This window comes from Balaenoptera borealis, assembly GCF_965194805.1.
Source record: "Balaenoptera borealis genome assembly, chromosome: 9".
NCBI lineage: Eukaryota > Metazoa > Chordata > Mammalia > Artiodactyla > Balaenopteridae > Balaenoptera > Balaenoptera borealis.
The window spans coordinates 34,444,284-34,466,309 of record NC_138873.1 but is presented as its reverse complement, the minus strand read 5'-3'; the positions used below and the strand labels follow the sequence as shown (position 1 = coordinate 34,466,309).

At 34.8% G+C, this 22,026-nt stretch overlaps 1 protein-coding gene across 6 annotated transcripts in view; it reads right to left on the bottom strand.

Annotated features, from left to right (window-relative positions):
- Positions 1 to 22,026, bottom strand: part of PTPRK (protein tyrosine phosphatase receptor type K) — a 546,316-nt gene that overhangs the window by 232,579 nt on the left and 291,711 nt on the right. For all 6 annotated transcript variants that reach the window (XM_082406089.1, XM_082406090.1, XM_082406087.1 and 3 more), the window contains exon 6: positions 11,211 to 11,385. In XM_082406089.1, the coding sequence (XP_082262215.1) occupies positions 11,211 to 11,385 (175 nt within the window). The remainder of the gene's footprint in view (positions 1 to 11,210; positions 11,386 to 22,026) is intronic.

Genomic DNA, 22,026 nt, shown 5'->3' with positions numbered 1-22,026 from the left:
ATGGTAACTACTTTTTAACAATCCTGCACAATACAAAGAAATGTCAAACCTGGTGGGGGGGTTTAACATAGAACAATTATGGCAGGTGGGAACTCTTTATCTATCCTTAAGTAAATATTTTTAAATGACCCGCTGCAGTGAATGACATTCTTTGAGGATTGAGAAATGCTGTTGGACAAAAGTCTTAGAAAGAAAACCTCCCCCCTTCCAATGCTTTAAAAAATTGATGTAAGAAAAAGACATGTCTAGGAGCATGGGGGGCACTCAAATTCTGAAGAGCAGAGAAAGTGAAGTCTTTGGAGAGCTTGCTTTGTTTCTATGAAGTAAAAAGTTTTTACAGAGAACAGGAAAAAGATTTCCACTTAACAGATAGTCTGAAATCCAACCAGGAATCTACGTCAAGCAGCAGGGGAAAAAATGTTTACACATGATATATCTCACATGTGTTTTTATATATGAATAATGTCAGGAATAAAGACAGACATTATATTTAATCATGTCAGGGTTCTCTTTCTAAATTTTCCATTTAACTGCATACATCTGCTTTTATCCTAAGTTTAACAACATGAAAAATTCTGATGATATTGGCTAAAGACAATGAAATGGAAGCTTACAAAATACGAAGAATTTCTATACACTATCTACTGTTTAATTTATCTTGTGTTGAATCCCTGTTTAATAACCTTCAACTAGTTGAAGCCTTTCCCACGTGCCTAAAGATTTAAAACCTGTCTCTCCAGTACCCCAATCAAGAGTTTACAACTAAAATTACCATCTATACTCTCAAATAAGTTCTTCTACAGGCCTTCCAAATTTTTGTCCGTAATACCATATTTCACCTAGTATCCCAGGCTGACTATTCTTTCCCCTGTCATTTCACAATATTCTTAACAATATCTCCACCATTATCTCTCAACCTTGACTTGCCCTTTCCATCACAATCCCCCTCAAGGATGCCTTACCATCTCAAGTTTTTAAGATTTTTAGAGTCCCCTAAACTTACTCCCTGCAAACTCATCATTCTCCAAATCATCTCTCATCCTAGTTCTCTGAGACAGATATGAATACATGAGTAACCTACCACAAAACTCCCAAAAGTTCCCAGATCAAATGACATAATAATTTATATTCCTTAGTCTGGCATTCAAATTGCTCCACAGTTAGGCCTCTACCCGTCCATCAATGGTAAGATGAAACATTGCCTCTTCATCAGCTCATTCCCTGACCACTAAAGTCATGGATGAAGCTGTTCTCCTCTGTTCTACACATGAAGACCATGTCATTGATATGGCACTTTACAATCTATGCTATTTTTTGAATTATTTGATTATATCTGCTGGGTATTAGCCATGGTGCTGGCTATAGAAATACAATAGTAAACAAGCAAAAAGGAAGAGTCCTTGACTTAGTCAATCTAGCGGTGGAGGCAGATGTTAGGAATGCAGTAATATACTGAAGACTTGTGAAGATGCACTGCAGACAGAAAACACCTACGCCCTAAGGTTGAAGACAGCATAGCACGTTAAAGCAAGTGAAAGAAGGCCAGTTTTGCTAGAGTTTGGTGAGCAAAGGAGAATCTGGACTGGAGAGGTGGGCAGAGCCAGATGATGATGGGCCTTAGAGATTGCGATGAGACATCTGGGATTGATACTGCATGAACAAGAAGCCATGAGAATGGGAAGAGCATACACTGACTTACTTTGTGTGATATAGTCAGTCTGTCTACTACTGTGCGAAGACTGACCTGGAGGAGGCAAGTGCTGATGTGGGGAGACCAGTGAGCACTTTTAGTGAAGTAAAAAGCTCACAGATATAGAGAATAAACTAGTGGTTACCAGTGGGGAGTGGGGAGAGGGAAAGATAGGGGTATGGGATTAAGAGATACAAACCACTATGTATAAAATAAATAAGCAACAAGGATATATTGTACTGCACAGGGAAATATAGCCATTATTTTGTAATAACTTTAAATGGAGTATAATCTATAAAAATATTGAATCACTATGTTGTACACCTGAAACTAATATAATATTGTTAATCAATTATACTTCAATAAAAAATAAAGAAATTAAGTATCGGCACAAAAAATTTTCTTAATTTAAAAAAAGTAAAAAGTACAGTAAAAAGAAGATGGTGATATGGATAAAAGCAATGGCATTAAAGGTAAAGAAAGTGCTAAGCACCCAAAGGATATGTAATAAAATTTGGAAAATTAAAGAAGCAGTCAAATAACATTCATATTTCTATCTGCTGTATTTCACCCAACAATGTGAGTGTATTTGAGACCACTGTCTTGTACAAATATTTGTTCTGCACATAGTAATGGTAGGCATTACATAAAGATCTTTTGAAAACTTAGAGCTAAATAACTCTGGAGCAAAAAATTGTAAAACAAAATCAATGAATTTTCTTCTGTACTAGAAAATAACTATCATTTGGCCTTTAGGTATTTTGGGAAGAAATGAGAGAAACCCGAATGAGATAAGAATGTGAAATTATACATGTATTTGAGGGAACGAAGAAAGTTCAGGTGGAGGAAACAGCAAGTGTAACAGCCCTAAGGCAGGAGTATGCTTGGAAGAGTCAGTATGCTTGCTGTGGATTAAGGAAGGCAGTGAGTGATAGGAAATAAGTTTTGAGTGGTACCCAGGGCATATTTCATTTAAAGCCTTTTGGACCAGGAAAGTGCTGTAATTTTTCTTTTTCCTTAATGTGAAGGAAAGTCACTGGAGGGAGTAACATGGTAACATGAGAATAGCAATGGTTTCTTCCATATGCATATGAAGAGGACAGAAAATGCCAGTGGCAATTAGGAAGATGTAAATAACCATGTGGGTAAAATTTCTTTCTAACAAGCGTACAGGTTCATTCATTTGCAGTTTCTTTGTTGCCTTAACACAAGAACAGATTCTATGCCATTGTAACTGAATCTGATTTCGAATTGCACAACACTGCAGAAAAGACAACAAAATATGTTCTTGGTTTAGGGGTCAGAAAGCAGGAAATGGAGAGCAAAACAAAGTTATCTTCCAAATTATATCCTAAAGTTAAATGTAATCCTGTCCCTATAGCCCATAAGAGATCAGACCACCTCTGTAGGCCACTTCTCTAAAAACAAACATCAGAGCTAAGAGAAAGCTGTATAAGGAGAGGTTCTTACGGATTTATGTACTGAGAAAAGCTGCACATACACTCCCAAAATTATTTAACCTCTGTCCAGTCCTTAGTCTCCAAATCCTCACTGTTAACACTAAAATGGTACAATTTTTTTTTCTTTTTTATAAAAACTAGTAACTATGAACTAAATAAAATCCATGCTGAGGACTAACAAAACATAAATGTTTACCTGTACTTATTTGTGTTGACCTTACAATTGTTTTTATTTCTTACTAGACTAAATGTTTCTCAGAAAAGGAAATAACATGATTTATATTAACCCAGCTGGAAAGAAAAGTGCTTTCTACGGTAATATGATAGACTTTGTTGAACAAGTTGGTTTTGACTGATTTACCTAATATTTAACTTCTACCTAACATTTCATGAGTGTTTTCTGTTTCTGTGTATTTCCTAATTTGTACTTAGTAAGTCAAGTTCCTGATGCCATTTTACTAGTAAGCAGAATGTGTATTAGCTAGCTTTTAAAAAGATGTGAACATCTAACTGGCAAATAGTTTATGTTAACTACAAAAAGCTAAACACTGAAATTCACCTGTCAGTCATACACTGGTTGGGAAGTCTGCTATTATCGACTCTCTAAGAAGATGAAGTGGTGGGAAAGTGGAAGAAACTCAAGTCATGTCCCACCACAATACTTATACCACCATCTATACACATTGTACCACTAAACACTATGAAGTATCTCTCTGACTTGATGACTGATTTCAATCTGTCAGCTATAGAGCTTCTGTTTATAATGGTATAAGACTCTATAGTACAACATTATTTACCAAAATAGTGCTTAATAAATTTGGTAAATACCCATTGGTATATTTTCTTTTTTTTTTTTTCTTTTTTTTGGTATATTTTCTATTTGTTAGGGGATCTTATTTTTTCCCTCCTATGGAATTAAAAATGTGACCAAAATCAAAGTCAAAACTCTGTCAAAATATTCAAGAATTCTACATTTTCCTATACAATTAATTAAATTATAAATTGCTTGAGAGCTGAAACTATGTCTGAGGTTTCTTTGTAATTTCCTGGTGTCTATTACTTACCATTTTAAATACTCAATAAAGGCTGCTAGCTGATTTTTCAATGAAATTACAAATTGACTTCATTGCTTCCTTTTTGGTTTGGGGTAGGTAAGAGAAAGAAAAAGAATGAGCAGGGAGGGGAATATAAATCAGTTAGTCCCAAACTGTTAGTCTGGGAAGTTGATATATATCCTTTAGAACAAACGAACGCAAATTACATTTATCACAAACCCCAAGAGAACAGAATTAAGAGGCTCAGAAGGAAAATATAGTGCTCTGAAATCAAATTCCCTAGAGTTCAACAGAAAGAATTATTCGGCATGCAAATCATTCTGCTTCCTCTTTGATCTTTCTCAAATTCTTAAGAAGAAAGCTTCAACAAAAGCAAAATCTCCAAAGACACACTCCAAAAAAAGTGACCAGCAATTCAACTGCTAAACATTAGGTAGAGCTCTACGCGTGACTCACCAATGCAAACACACTCAGAAATCCTTTGGGAAAGAACTCTCATTGCATTTCCATTTTTAAAACAAACAAGAAAATAAATAGCATGAAAATAACCACTCGGGCAAGACAAGTGCTACACTCTACCATTTTCATCAAGTAGCATAAGAAAACTCAGAGGAGGAGAAAATTAATAGCAAAAAGTATTTGTAATAATGGTACACAAAAGTGGATAGAACAGAGTTTCAGTAATAATATACTATCTGAAATAAGGACCTCCAGTATCCTTTTGCTCATTTAGAATTTAAAAATGTACCAGACATCTTGTACCTTGAATCACCTGAATTACAAGTAGCTACTATGGATGAGAGGAGACTCCAAATGTTCCTTTTATCATACTCAAGGGTAGCAATGTAACATTTTTAGATATGCAACATTTGGGATCTCCTCCATATTTGAAACATTTGGTATCCCCTGACTGACTGCAGTTGCTTTCCTAGCGACGTGAGGGCAGTTGGGGGAAATTTGTATGTGGTTTATCCATGCATTCTTAGACTTTTATTATAGTTTAGATTTTATAAAACATAAATGTTTAAATTGAATTCTCCAAGGTAACTCTAAATTTCCTGTCAAGTTGACTAGTTTTCACAATGGAAGCAAAGAAAAGGGATCTTCAAGTCACCATTAAGAAAAAGGACCTTTATATGAATTCAAGAGTCTGGCAGCTGTGCTATGAAAACTAGTTAAAAATCAATAGTGTGTGGTATTAAGCAGAATGCTGAAGGACTCAAGCTAGAAATTCCATGGCTTTTCACCACCAACTAACGAAAGTATTAATATGTCATGTTTTCCACTTCCCAAATGTCCTTGCTTCTAATATAAAAATACTAAAATGAGACCGTCAGATCTGATTTTTAACTGATATACGCAAAAAAAAATATAGAATACAACATATTAGTTAAATCAAGATTGTTTTTCAAGTGAGAAGAAAATTCATGCTAAACAAAAAGTCACCCTCCCTAGTTCATATGAGAAGGAAAGCGACAGGTTCAGACCCTACAAAAAACAACTGCCATCATCTTTTCCTGTATGCCAGCAATCTTCCCTCCATCTGTAGGTAAGGGCGGAATGCGGTTCATAATCCATTCCCTGTATCTTTTTGGGTCAGACCCACGCTCTGACTTCAACTACATTTTATTTATCGTCTTCGAGTAAAAAAATGTGCTAGGTGCTGTACCAAGCAAAGATGAACTAGACATACTCTAATGGAACATAAACTACACCCTTCTGCCACATTACCAAGTTCCGAACTCTGCATGTCCTTCAAGGTAAAGTTGTACCTTCTTTTTTTTTTTTTTATTTTTTTTTTTAAACATCTTTATTGAAGTATAATTGCCTTACAATGGTGTGTTAGCTTCTGCTTTATAACAAAGTGAATCAGTTATACATATACAATATGTTCCCATATCTCTTCCCTCTTGCATCTCCCTCCCTCCCACCCTCCCCATCCCACCCCTCTAGGTGGTCACAAAGCACCGAGCTGATCTCCCTGTGCTATGTGGCTGCTTCCATCTAGCTATCTAGTTTACATTTGGTAGTGTATATATGTCCATGACACTCTCTCACCCTGTCACATCTCACCCCTCCCCCTCCCCATATCCTCAAGTCCATTCTCTAGTAGGTCTGTGTCTTTATTCCCGTCTTGCCACTAGGTTCTTCATGGCCTTTTTTTTTCCTTAGATTCCGTATATATGTGTTAGCATACTGTATTTGTTTTTCTCTTTCTGACTTACTTCACTCTGTATGACAGACTCTAACTCCATCCACCTCATTACAAATACCTCCATTTCATTTCTTTTTATGGCTGAGTAATATTCCATTGTATATATGTGCCACATCTTCTTTATCCATTCATCTGTCGATGGACATTTAGGTTGCTTCCATGTCCTGGCTATTGTAAATAGAGCTGCAATGAACATTTTGGTACATGACTCTTTTTGAACTATGGTTTTCTCAGGGTATATGCCCAGTAGTGGGATTGCTGGAGAAAAGACAGCCTCTTCAATAAGTGGTGCTGGGAAAATTGGAAAGATACATGTAAAAGTATGAAATTAGAACACTCCCTGACACCATGCACAAAAATAAACTCAAAATGGATTAAAGACCTAAGTGTAAGGCCAGACACTATCAAACTCTTAGAGGAAAACATAGGCAGAACACTCTATGACATACATCACAGCAAGATTCTTTTTCACCCAGCTCCCAGAGAAATGGAAATAAGAACACAAATAAACAAATGGGACTTAATGAAACTTAAAAGCTTTTGCACAGCAAAGTTGTACCTTCTTTTGAAAAATTTCCTCAATTCCTATTTTACCTGAATAGAATTAATGACTGCCTTTGAATAGCATTGTTATGCTCTGTAGTCCCACTTACAGAAGTTCTCTACTGGCCATTCCAGTTGTCTCTCCATATGCAGCCATGCAATTTTGGATACCTGTGAGAGGTCGTAACCTCTCTATCCCCAAGTGGATGAGACCAAAGAAGTATGTAGCCATATGGCTAGCCTATGACCATGAAGAGACACTGGCTTAGGATAAAAACCAAAACTATGAACTGCAGAGTGAAGAACTGGAAAGAACCTGGATCCTTCCTGACTAAATGAACCAACCCTGAAGCCTATCTCTGCACCTTCTAGTTATAAAAGTCAGCAAATACATTTTTATTTTTTACATTAATTTGTATTGTCTTACAAAGGGAAGTACCAACAAGAATCCAAAGTCCTTATGATTTTAAACACCAAAATTTGTTTTACAGGCCCACCTACACTGGTACATGTGTTGACATTCACCTCACTTTACAGCTAGAGGTCAGTGGTATTCATTAGGAATAGATAAAAATAGTAACAGAATATGTATGTCCAGAGAATTTTGATAATGGCTAATAGTTGCCACTAAAATTTTAAAGTCCAACCAACAACAAAGACAAACAAAATGCTATGCTTTTCACATTAAAGAACTTCAAAAATGTAATTGGAGTTTCACAGATAAAAATAATTTAAAAAGCACAGCTAACAAATGGGAATGGAAATTGAGTGTCAGTTGTAGCAATCAGAATTTTATAGTTCATTGTGGGTCAGTTGGCTAGAAATTTAGTTGGGTCTTTGATTCAGCCAGGTGGAAAAGAAAGGAGAAGACTGAAAATGAGATCAAGATTGAGAATCTATAACATAACTTAGACTACAAAGGTGGTGCTTTTAGTCTGAAGCTTGTAAACATCATTTCAACTATTTCACATTTTTTACACTTCCATTTTGTAGAAACATGGAGCAAAATATCTGCTCTTCATCTCATCTCTGTAAAAACTTCTTTGTCAATAAAGATTGGCTTTCACAAACAAAATGTTATCATTACTCAAAACGATCTGGAAGCAAACCTAAAGTCGTGATAAATTCAGCGTACTTTATTTTTTCTTCCTCTGGCTGTGGGAGCACAGGGATCAATACTCTTCAACATGAGAATTTTGCAGTGAAATTTTCATTTGTAACAAACAGCAACCAAAAAGCCTTAAGCATGCCCTGTCACTTTCAGTTTAGGAGAAAATGCACTAATAAACTCTTACCCTTGGGTCATCTTTGACAACAGGCAATACTATGCCAGATCTTATTAAGGACTATTCATATCACTGCCCCAAAAATTTCCTTTAAAATTACCATCTTTTGTATCCATGTAACAGGATGTCAGCTTTGAAAGTGCCAATGAGAGACAAGACCTGTCACCATAGTTAATTCTCAGCACTATTTCAACACCAGGAGAGCTGACCCTGAAGGGTGTGTTTTGTGGTTAGCAATATTTATTCAGTGGTTATCTGGACAAACAAGAAAATGTATTGCTTTATATTAGTTTTCAAATAAAACACCAAGCAGAGTATCACCTGTAAGTATTAGATACATGACAAACTAGAATATGTTGAAAAGAAAAAGAAAACTGCCAAAACTATCAAAATGCATTTCTAAAATGTTAACACACTCTGGAGAGTACATTCAAAGCGCCATCATATCTTAAACCAACAGGTACAATATAAAATCTAAAACAAAATATAGGTTAAATGCCAGGACTTTCTTAAAAAATAAAAAAATTTAAAAAGGGAAAGAAAAACAACCAAAACTTTCTATGAAACTCAAGGAGTGTCCTTTTATAAATCTTACTGAAATAATTATTCACTCCACAAGCGACACTCCTAGAATAGCCATAATGGAGTTTCTCCAAGTAAAGAACACCAAGCTTTGATAAAATCTACTTTTCAGATCAGGTAAACAAGAGAAATCTAGTAATCCAAAATAAATCTCTTTTAAAATAAACAGGCATTAAATGGCTATCTGAAAGAAGGAAATTTATCTTTAAAGAGAACACCTGGATAAAAGCTTCAACTCTGCCTTCTATGAATTGTTGAATGCATCGGGGGCCACTCCCTCAAAAAATTTTTCTATCTATGTATCTATATCTATATTGATATAAGTATATAACTGTAAGTTATTCAAAAGCACTCTAGCTGCACTATTAAAAGCCACCATCTCCTTCAGGGGCTGCACATCGTGCATGCACCTACAAGTACCGTGAAGATACAGTGAGCTTGATGACTCAAGAATACACCCACCTTCCTGTATCCATAGCATCTTAGTCACTCTGAAGATTACACAAGGACACCTTCAAGCTTTTCAAAAGTACCTTCAGGCTCAGGTGAGAAAGATGCAGCAAGAGGGCTCACCAAAGATGAATATACAAACATATATGAACATAAGTTAAACTGCCTCCCTATCTAAACACTAGAGTTAAATATTATCATATTTTCTTATTTGTCAGTGAATTGGGGCTATGATTTCATGAACTTAAGCAGGTGATATAAGCTAACTCAGGAGCCATGAGAGAAGTTTTATTTATAATAGAGTCCTATCCAATTTACAAAGATGAACTTTTTTTTTTTTGGATGAGCTACAGAATCTCTCGTGACAAAAGCATTACAAGTGGCTAATAGCCTTATTTAATAATGTTAATGTGAGATAAAGCTGTGGTGGAAAGGAATGAGCCTGGCACCAGGAGTTAAGAAATATGGAATTAAACTCTGGCTCAGCCAGTTATTAGATCTTTGTGGCTCTGGGCAATTATCAAATAGTCTGAATTTCAATTTTCTTCTAAAAGTACTAAAGGTTAAAGTATTAAAATCAAGTAAATCTTAAAATGAAATAATACATGACATCAAAATACATTTGCTGTCAAGCATTATAAATATATTAACTTGAATATGGATGTATCTCATTTTCTCCTTCCAGCCTCGAAGCACTGACACATGCCTTGCTCTCTGCTTGCTGGTCCTTCTTTCTCTTACCCCTGCCCCTCACATCCACAACCCGCATCTGGGCAACTTTTTCTCAACTTTCAGATTCTATCTCAAAGAAAGTCATTGACAAAGGCCTTCCCTGATGTCTCTGACAAATCTCAGTCCACTTTAGATGTTTCTGTTAAAATCTGCCAAACTTCTCCTTGAAGAGACTTACATGGTTTATAATTATTTTCATTTGTGTCATAATCAACTGATGCATGATAGCCTATTCAACAAAGCTGCTTTTCCTCTAAATTTTCACATGGCTGACGTTGTCATTTTTTTAAGGTTTCAGCTCAGTTGTCATGTTCTCAAAGAGGCCTTCCAGATAATCTTAACTAAAATATCAATCCCTGTCATTTTGTGTATTTATTTTTATTCATAACACATACCATGACTTGATACTACATTTTCAACATCTTCCTATGTGATGTTCCTAATATACCTCAGTTTTAAGCTATATACGGGCAGAGTCTTTGTATTCTACTAATCACTGTATCTCCACAATCTAGAACAGTGGAATATATAGGGACTCAGTCAATTTTCAATGAATGTAATATACATTGAGCACTTGTACTTGTTTTTCCAGTATTCACTAAAGATATGTACTTGTATGTCATAATCCCTCACAATTCTTCTGGTAGCCTTAGTATCCCAGAATACTGAGGACCTCTTAGAAAGTCTAATTTTCTAAGATTCCATAGGGGGCCAGAATTAGTGAACATCCACAACTGGGTTTTGATACTGGTAAAATTTACTGGTATACATGGGGATAGAAACTTTGACCTTGACATAATTGCCACAATGCTTTGAAAAACTAAAGTATCTAGAGAACTATTGTAAACAGGAAAAATCAATCTAAAGTTAAAATGCAAACTAGATGATGGCAATATGGAATAAAGTATTTTATATGTTTAGCCCTATTAGAGCTTTTAAAAAGAGATTCCCTTCAATAGAAATCATTTGTTGAAAACTTGCCTGACAAACTATACAACTATAAACTTGCCTGACAAACTATACAACTACAGTCTTAATTTGACCTTAAGACATTTCAGAACTTTTATAATGATATGGTTTTATAGTGACTTGAGATGAAGAGTACTTGATTTAAAAATCGATTCAAATATCTACAAAAGTTGCATTTGTTCTAATGAAGTGATGTCATTTCATGAAGTGAAAGCAATTTTACTTTACCTCTTACAATAAGTTGAGCAAAATTGGACACACCAGAACCTCGTTCTGACTGAGTTACACAGCGATACAAATCCTGGTCAGTTTTTGTCACTTCTTGCAATCTAAAGGAAGCAGCAAATCTTCTATGATTGATGTTCTTAGTCTGGGCTACTGGTATATCTTCTCCATTTCGCCTCTGTAAACAGAAACCAATCTTTAAAAAACAGGTTCTTAACATTTCTAGAAATCTAAAGCATCTTGGCAACGAACATCTGTGATAAGTTATTCTTGTTTGTTAAAATTAGGCGGAAAATATCTGTGTAGCCCCACAAATTTTTACCATTGTCTTTCAATCAGGAAAAGTATGTAAGTAAACACTGCTATCCTTTAAGGGGTGAAGTGCTGAAACTATATAATAGTAATCTCAGTTTTCCATAAAATTGTTATTAGCCCAGAGTATATGAATTAGCAGGACAGTTAATGGCTCTTTGGCAAATGATCCACTGCCCCCTCCCTTCTGCCAGCCTCTCTATATATAAAGTCTTCTTTTCGCCCTTATACTATACTGCATGTGCTTAATAGGTTTGTCCCCTTCAGGAGACTGAGACCATGACCAATGCATCTATTCTAAATGTGTAGCATGTGATCATGACTATAAAATACTAATGAATAATTTAGAGTCAAACCAAAATCTGTACTCTTTGCAAAATTTTATCTCTTTGGCATTAATGACAGCCAATTTATACCATTTAAAAGAAATAATCAAAGGAACCTAAAAGTTAAAAGCGTATCTGTCAACTTTTAAAATGAACTATTGGAAAAACATATTTACATTATCAGGGTGCCTCACACAAGACCATAAAGGAAATGGTTGAAATATTCAACTATAATACAATTTCTAACTTCTATATATTGAAAGACACCATAAATAAAGTGAAAAAAGCAAGCCACAAACTGTAATAAGATATTTGTCATGAAAATAATCATCAAAAGATAAATAGCCAGGTTATGTAAAATTCATCTACAGTTCAATAAGAAAAAAGACAAACCACCCTATCAAAAAATGGACAGGCTATAAAAAGAGAAAATGTGTATGTCTAATAACCATGAAAAGAGATCCTCAACCTAAATTTAAAAATTCTTTATGTCAAAGATAGCACAAAGGGCAAAGAAAAGCTACAACTATGAGAGAGAATTGGTCATGATCCTCATCCTAACTTCTTGTTGGTAAAATACTAAGTATTCCTGGTACCCTTTCACACTACTTGAAATATCATTTCATCACTAGATACAGAAAACAGAACCGTAAAATTACTAGAAGTGTAAATGGTTACAGTCATTTTAGAAAATAATTTGTTACTATCTAGTAAAGTTGAAGATGCATAAAACTTAGGACCCAACAGTTCCATTTCTGCATTTCTATGTTTGGATCACTCTTCTATGTGTGATCACGCAGATATGTACAAGAATGTTGAACTCAGAATTGTTTGTAATAGTTAAGTATGGGAAAGATCCACATATTCCTGAGTGGTGGATAAATAAACTGAGATTTATCCATTCAGTAAAATTCAATGTGGCAGTTAAACTAAGCAAACTAAAACCAGTAGGGTCCTGGTAAAAAAAAAAAGTTGAACATCTCCTGCATTCCACTGAAATACATGTTTAAATCCAAAAAAAAAAAAAAAACCTTAACAAAAATTAAGATAGGAGACAAAAATGAAAAATGTCAACTTCTATTAAATTAGAGTGGTGGGTATGTTAGTGATCAATTTATCTTTTTTTATAATTGTTTTTGTATGTTTGAAACACTTTGCATTTTTTAAACAGGTAAATAATAAAGGAATCATCTTATTACTTTAATAATTTTTAAAATCCTAAAATCCACTGTAACTTTAACACCCTTCTCCATATCTGAAATGATATATATGTGCAAATTATGTTATACATATGTGTGTGTCTGTATATGCATATATACCTAAGGATAAAAAAGTCCCAATTTTGACTAAAGTCAAAATTTTTCACTCATTCAGTGTTTTGTTGACTCTTCTTTCCTGACCCACGTATTCCATGATTTTTGCACCAAGATCCCCTGCTCATTCCCTTGAATAATAATAAAGAGAAAAAGCAGCTTATACTCAAAAGCCCTAAAATATAAATCCATAAAATCTAGCCTAAATTCTCTTTCCCTATAAACCACATGAACAAACAAACAAAAATTTTACACATGAGAATCTCAAACAGCATTTTTTTCAATTATCATATCATTTGATACCATCTTTCTAATTGGAAGGCAGACCATGACTCAGCACTGTTTAGACAGGTACATGCCCTCACCTCATCCTCCCCTAATTCACCCCTCCAGTGGTGCTCTCCATCTTCCATCACCTTTCTCAGTTCTTCCTTTGGCAAGACCAGCCAACTCCTGCTGCCCACCTTGTCTTCTAAATCATCTTGCTTGTGCACACACAACACTCACGTCTTTTAACACCATGTCTTTTTCAAAAATCCGTCTTCTCTTGTGAAGAGTTACTAAGTACCCTTAATGTTTCCCTCTGAATAATTATTATTTCATCTTTCCATCTTAATTGACATTCATCTCACAATAACACTTTCCTCCAAACTTTTCTCAAAGGAGGGCACATTTTCTTCTACTTTCTTACCCTTTATCCTGGTTCCTCACTTGCAGGCCACTTTCACTATCCCACTCAACAGCCTCTCAACTTCCAGAGCTCCCAGCTTGCCCAAATAGCCTTCCAGTCAGTTATCTATCAGGTCAAATTATCCTCTCCACCATAGTTCTGTGAATATTCTCAGTGATCCCAAAACTCACTCTGGCCTCAGTGATGCCCAACAGCCTTCGTTACTACCTTGTCCCTGTGCTAAGATAGTTTTCTCAGTCTGAATCACAATTGCCCGTGGCATTGTCTCCTATTGTTTCAATCTTCTGCATTGTCAATGAGACCTCACTTTCTGACCCTTTACTTTTACAAGCAGCCATTTCAGAGATTTTCACTAGCCTGAAAGAATTCTGGATTTTTAAAAACTTTCCATTGTTATACACTGCCAATACAGGATATACACTATTTCTTTGCAACAATTACAAGACCACTACTGACTTTTGCAATCACTCATTTGCTCTCATGAAAAATCTGAATTACCCAACAAGGGAGACCAAGAGCTCTTAGATATTCCTAGTTGATGCCCACAGTGCCACGAGCTATGAAATCTAACAACGTCCTCTCTGCCTCAACCTCACATTTCATCAACTTATACATACTCTTCACTTTCCATTCCCACTGAAATTACCATGAATAGTGTCTCAAAAACTCAAAGATCATCATACAAATGTAATCACCAGCATTTCTATCTTGAATCTCTTCTACAATATATTCTATATATGTCCTTTTACCTTTTTGTGTACTGAAATCATCCTGAAGGTAGGGCTCCAAATCTTGTATTTTTTCTTCCACAGCATCTTATATGTAGTATGTTATCATTATTTAGTGGGTACTCAAGTTCTTTGTTAAAATGAACTAAATTCGCTGATATTTTTAGAGACAAAAGTCATGTAAAACTTCCTTAGTTTTTCATAAATTTTTATAACAAAATATATAAAAATCATTAATTAAAATTAATAATAAAAGGAAGCTACAGAAATACAGAACCTCAAGGACATCTAGAGATCATTTATGCCAAGCTCTTTCTGAACTCAGAGATGTTGAGGACCGTCAGGAGATCACAAAGTTGATTACACTGTGTTTGTATTTGTGTATATTACTATACTAACATAACTATATATGCTTATATAGGATATACATTGTTTCTATAATTAATGAGCATAGTACACTTAGGTGCTATTTATCTCTTGAAATAAAATAACACTAAAAATAATATAGAGTCATAATATTCAGATTTTTCTTCAAAAATCATTTAATAAGCACCTCCATGTACCTCATACTATATTAGCTATTACCTTGGTTCTGTCACTGTTCTCTATTACAAACCTTCTGTGATAGTCATTTCCATTTAAAGATTATAAAATCAGAATTCAGAAAGATTAAAAATGTGATACACAGCCTGTTAGTAGCAGGATTAAAACTCAAAACTAGGTTTAAAGACACAAAATCCAGTAGTATTTCCTCTAAAATAAACCAAAGCTGCTTTTTGTTTCATTTGTATCATAGTACAGTCCAGTGAGTTGATTATTTGTTGTTGAGTCTTGATCAATGCATTGTATCAATGAGAAAATGTAATCTACTATATTAGACATTGCTTTATTTACTTTATTTGCTTTATTTACTTTCAGTAAGGCATTACATTTCAAAGTAGCAATTCATGATATGTACATTTCAGAAGTCAAAAATAATGATAACTTTTTCTTTTATAATCCAAAATAATAGGTCTTTGCCTGCCTACAAGCTATCAATTTAGCAGAGTGGGCAGGGCTATGGAAGAAGGAAATAAGAAGTAATGGTAAATTTATCTCTTATACAGCAGTGTTTGCATATAGTTTTCTGCCTTATATTCTTCAGTTCTGGGCTCTTTATCCTGCTTTGAGATTTTTATGTGATTCTCCATTTCAAAATCCCCAACCCTGAGAAATACTAAGAAATGAACCACAAAATTATATGATCCAAGGATTATAACCTAGCACTTTGTTTTTTCATTCCTCTCCCCTCCTCCCCAGATCCTTGTCATGCTTTCTTATTTATTCTGTCTCCAGTACAGGTTGCTGAGACTCGTCACTTACCAAGTAACTCTAGGCAAGTCACTGGAATTACTATTATGACTCCTCTAGTAAACTAAGTAAGCTTCATCATGCAGGGTGCATGCAGTATTTATTTGACAAGGTCAGTTCCTGGCATAAAGTAGTGTAGTGGTAATACTGGTTAATTCCCAATATCTATAATAAATTGTAGCATTAGGATCACGTGTCAGATTGTTACAAATGCAAAGTCTAGAGAGCACTCTAGATCTACTGAATCAAAATCTGCATTTTTACAAGATCCCTCGGTTATGCAGCAAGATATTTCAGCTTGAGATACTGGTTGAAAACATGATGGAGGTCCTGTTCCCATGAAAAGTTGACAGGTCTAAAAATCGGTGTGATTCTGGCCAATGAGAAATAATAGGAATAAGCCAAGTCATTTCCAGAAAGGTTTCCTCACTTCTAGAGAAAACACAGTGAGTCCCCTTTTCTTTTTCTCAATGTCATGACTAAAATGCTGAGAATGGCACATTGAGGAGAAAGACAGGATCAGGTTCTTGATCACGTCTCTAAAATGGTGTCAGCACCTACTCACCTGAGTCTGCCCACTCTCCCCCTGAGAGTGTACTACCACTTAATAAATCCTCACTTTGTTCTCTTGAGAAAAATTTAAAATTGAAATAAAATAAAATGGTGTCAACAGCTCTTAGAGCCCCCTTATTTCTGGACTTCCTGTTAAGTGATGTAATACGTTTGGTTTTCTATTACTTACTTTCAACTTGAAATCCTAAAAGCTAATGTGGTATGGTTAAAATATGAAACAGTTTATTTCAGCTTCTCTTTTCAAAGCTTGAGGAATATAATTAATCCAATTTAATTTTAAATTCAATAATGCAGCACTTAGAACACTTGCAGAGATTATTTCACTCTATTGGCTTGAAGAAAAAATTAAATTACATTTATTGCTTTATTTATTTTTCACTGCCTTTCCTGGGCACACAATGATACATGTCTCCTCCATCCTCTTAGAGTTGGAGAAACTGGAAAGAGACTGTTTTCCTATGTTAGGTATTTAAGTTCCTATTGAATAATATTAAGAGGACCGCATATAATTTGTCAGTACTTGCCCTTTTTCCAAAACTAATGTCTGTAAATTTGCACACTATAATTAAGTAAGGTTGATGTGACTCATACAACAATCCAGCCAAATTAATTCCAAGGATCTGAGGGTTCCTTACTGGGGCTTGTCTGCCATATGAAATGTTTTTCTTTCTCATAGGTATGATAAAGCTATCATCATCATCATTATTATTGAATAATTAAATCAAAGAATTTTAGAAAAATGAAAGAGGATCATGGCAAACTTAAAGGTTTAGAAATTTATAAATTTCTAAAATTAGAAACACTGTTACTATTTTGAGAAAAGCACTCATTTACATCCGTTAGAAATTATTATATTGATGTCAATAGATTAAACAATAAGAAAATAGCATTCCTCTAGGAGAAATTACCCTAAAATTACAATACTAATTTCACAACATATTTACTGTACGGCAATAAAAGTACTGAACAAGGCAAATGATATTTGACACAGAAAAAGAAAGAGGAGGCAAATATTATAATTCTGATATAAAGTAGGGTAAAAATGTGCTGGCGATAGCAAATTACTAGAATCAGGATCATTAACCAAGTTTCACAAAAACTGTCAGGTATTAAACAAGAAAATGAACTTTAACCTAAGAAGTGAAGGTGTCTTTGCAATATTGGGACAAGGCGACCAATACGAGGAGCCACACAAAGAGGGCAGAGTAAGTAGACCGAACTATGGGAGATGATACCTACGTTCTAGTCCTGCAATGACTATTTATTAGCTTCACAGTTTCTCATTACTTCTCAAATCTCTGCCTTTTCATCTAAAAATGGGGATATCAATTTGTAACAGCTTATTCAACAGAGATGCTGAGAATATTAGGTGAGATAATTGTGCAAAAGTTCTAACTGCAAATCCTGATAATAGCAATATTATGAAGATAATAATCAAAACAATATCTAAGTGAATAATATATTTGATAACTGTCATGGTCTTTTAATGTATCAACCTGACTAGGCTACAGTTGCCAGTTATTCAATCAAAACACTAACCTAGGTGTCTCTACTAAGGTATTTTGCAGATGGGATTTAAGTCCATACCCAAATGACATTAAGTAAGGGAGAATAGCCTAGATAATCTGGGTGGACTTGATTCAGTCAGTTGAAAGGTCTTAAGAATGGATCGGAGGCTTCCCTGAAGCAGAAGAAATTCTACCTGTGAAGAGCAACTTTAGTCTGTGCCTGAATACTCCAGCCTGCCCTCTCGAAGCGCTTGACTACAGACTTCAGACTTGCCCAGCCAGGTTCCACAATCACATAAACCAATTCCTTGCAACAAATCTCTTGAAAAAAAAAAAAAATCTATCTATCTATCTATCTATCTATCTATCTATCTATCTATCTATCTAACTATCATCTATCTATCTATCTATCTATCATCTCTCCTTCTGGTCTGCTTTTCATGTTTGAACCCTGACTAACAGAGATGATTTTGTTACCAGAAATGGTTCTGGAGGAAAAGATTTTTAGGGATGAGTTTTCTGATTTGGTCTGGCTCTGGGTTTTCTGGAATTGGTTCTCTAATCTGATTAGATTTAAAGGTACAAATAACTCCAGTGTCACTGGTAAAGAAGACACTGCTAGTCCATAGCATGATGCAGTAATAGAGATATGCAAAATATCACCATTAGATAGATATCCCTGATCAAATACCTACAGAAGTTTAAGTTCTGGGTAACCATGTATTTGCTACCTTGATATAGATTCTTACAAAACTAAAATCTTTAAAGAAATAGAAAAAAAAAAAATCCTTTGACTACCTAGAAAAGCAGGTAGGAGACTTATAAGGAAAAGAAAATTTATTATCAGACTTTGACAGCAAGGCTTTATGCCACAAGAAAATGAAGTAACACATTTAAGTTACTCAAGGAAAGAAAATGCGAATGAAGGATTTTATAACCTTCAAAATTGACTTAAGAACCAAGGGCACATATAAACTATTATCAACATCCAAGAACTCAGGGAATATTATTTATATGAGCTATTCCTGTGGAATCTCCCAGAAAATAAGTTTCAAACAACCAAAATTACTAAGAAGACATGACATACATACTGATGATGAACATTAAAAAACATAGCTACACATAGAACTAACACCAAATAAGGGCTAAATGGGAGAGAGTACAATATGCAATGGTTCTATGCTAACAATGGAGATAGGGTACAAATATTCAAAATAACATGAGATTTAAAAATGAGTGATTATGGGATATTCTTATTATCTCTTTCTCTGTGTCATTGAGAACCAAAAATATTAGTGTGGAAAAAAAGAAGATGTAACTGACAAACTGTAATAAAGAAAACATTAAGTGAAAAACTTTAGGCTTGAATTTGAAATATCAATATAAACTAATAGTTATTTTACCTTTGAATATATGTGTATATTTTTCTTAGTTATGTTCACTGAAAAGATCTAGCAATGAATGCCCCTCAGCATTCACATAATGGTCCTGAAATATAATTTCTCAAAATTGTAAAACAGGGCACCAGGTCTGAAAGAGAAAATGTGCAAGATGACACTGACATCAGATAGCAATACAAGAAAGCTATCGAAGACTACTGAAGTTATATCAAATGGACACTGGAGCCAACATGGGATGATCTGAGTCTTAAAAATAGTATTAATTGCAATGAATTGAAGTCTATTAAATATGCTTAAATCCATAAGTTCATGATATTAAAAAAAGAGGAAGAAGAATCAGTCACCTTTGGAGGATGATAGGAACCAAAAAATTATATTGAAAACCAATAATTAAAGCAAAGATTTGAGAAGTTACCACGCCTTTCCTAAAATGAACTATGTCACTGGGTAGCCAGATAGGAGATGATGATAAGTGTGTCTTCCTTAATTAAACAAAATACAAAAGAAATAATAAAATTAGAATATCACAATTTACAACCACCAGGAATGAATATAGGCATTAAGCATCAATTGGTATCAGAATCACAAAAAGAAATAGGAGACATTTTGTGCCTCTGGTAATCACACCATACACCTCCTCTAGCATTGCCAGAGGATCAAACTTGACTCTAGATCTGGCTGCCAATTTTCAGGAAATTAAAAGGAACATGTTGAACTGAAGAGGACATTTGTATGCAATCAGTAAAATGCAGACTGTGTGAAAACTACAAGTCAAATGGCCTGGGTTCCTCAACAGATAAACTGTGACAAACACAAGAGAGGACAAACACACAGATTAAAGGGATTCTAAAAGACATATTTTAAAAAATAGACAAGACTAATCTATAGTATCTAAGGAAACTAAATATATGTAAGTGGAAAAAAAACAGGAAAAAAATACAAGGGCTGAAAGTCATGATAATTATTATTTGTAGGGGTAGGCTACAACTTATTATTTGTAGAGAGATGGCTCATTTGTGTCTGGGATGGACCACTTGGAAAGAGCCTCTACGATGGCTGGCAAAGTCTTTCTCTTGACCTGTGTGGTGGGTATCATAAAAATTCATTGAGTCATAGTTTTTCATTTTTGTGAGGTTTTCTCTATGTTTTATTTTAAAATAAAAGAATTTTATAAATATACTATCTTTAAATCAGACTACTTTTCATAGAGAAGAAACCCAGCCCACTGCCAGAGCCCCATGTTGTAACACTGATCACAGGAGTTCAATGGAAAGTTGTAAAGTGCTAGACGTGACCTGAAAAACACACCGAAAGGGCAGCTCTGAGAACAGTAGGAGAGTGCATTATTCTTGTACGGAAAAAGTAGTAAATTGTTATGTATAGATATCGATAAGAAGAAATCCTTGAGCTTCTATGACTGCCAGGCCTTTAGAGTCATGTTCCAGGGATACATAAAGAAGATAAAGACTATTCCACACATCATTCATTTATAGTCAATTATGTAATCTGTAGACAACAAACTCAGAGTTTATGAATTATTGAAGAAGGAAAAGAATGCTTCGTATCTTTAAGGCACTGAACTGTTTATGGTAGAAAGCCACACAAAGCCAACCAAAATGACCTCAGGAATATTTGGAAATTCTAAAAATTAAATACAATTAAACTTTCTGATGCTCGTTGTTACATACATACACACCCAAAATGCCAAGGGTAAAAGATAAACATTACAATCCATGATACTTGGTCAGTGATTTTACTTCAAGACCAATGATTATAATTCTTTACATGAAGCCATGAAGGAAGAATATAATGCCATGAACTCGAATAAAACAAGGTCCTCAGGAAAAGCAGGACTGATAAGAGTGATAGCCATTAGCTACCAAATAGAACATGGTCTCTTAAGTGGAGCAGAATTAATTGTAAATCAGCATATACACAGAAAAAAAATCACTAATGCTTAAACAGGATAAACAGAGAAAATTAGAATTAAGTAGCAGGCTAGTGTTCATCTATCAGTTTACAAGGAGTCAGGAAAGCACAAGAGACATGGTTAATACTCTTCTCTGACACGGGTCCTGTTCTGTGAGCCACAAGTTACAGAAGGCAAGGCTGAAAGCACCAACAGCCTTCCCACAGATGAATTCTCCTAAGTGAAATCAGGAACACCCAGAGGTTTTTAATTTGGCCACAAGCTTCAAACTGTCTTGGTAAAATTTTTTTAAGGCTAAAGAGTCAAAAGGAATGGGAATGTCTCCTCATTTTTCACTCCTATTTAGGAAAACTCATATGCAATTATCAAGGCAGAAGGGGAAAAAAGTAAACAAATGCGTCGAGCAGGTAAATTAGTTCCCAGACAGAAAATGGGAAAACAAATTCACAGACTGGCTGTAAAAAATAAACGTTTGAGGAAATTTTAAAAGCCATCTTTACTATTTCACACTTCCAAATTCTTTCACCTGGTACCAACCAGATCCAAACTCTGTGTCTTCTTTCATTGGTCCCTCTCCTCCCCTCCTCACATTTCTTCCAAATCCACCGGCGTTGTCCAGTCCTAGGCCTTCACTACTTGATGTCTGTACTGCCAGCAGGAGCTTCTTTCTTGCTTTTGTCTCCATCAT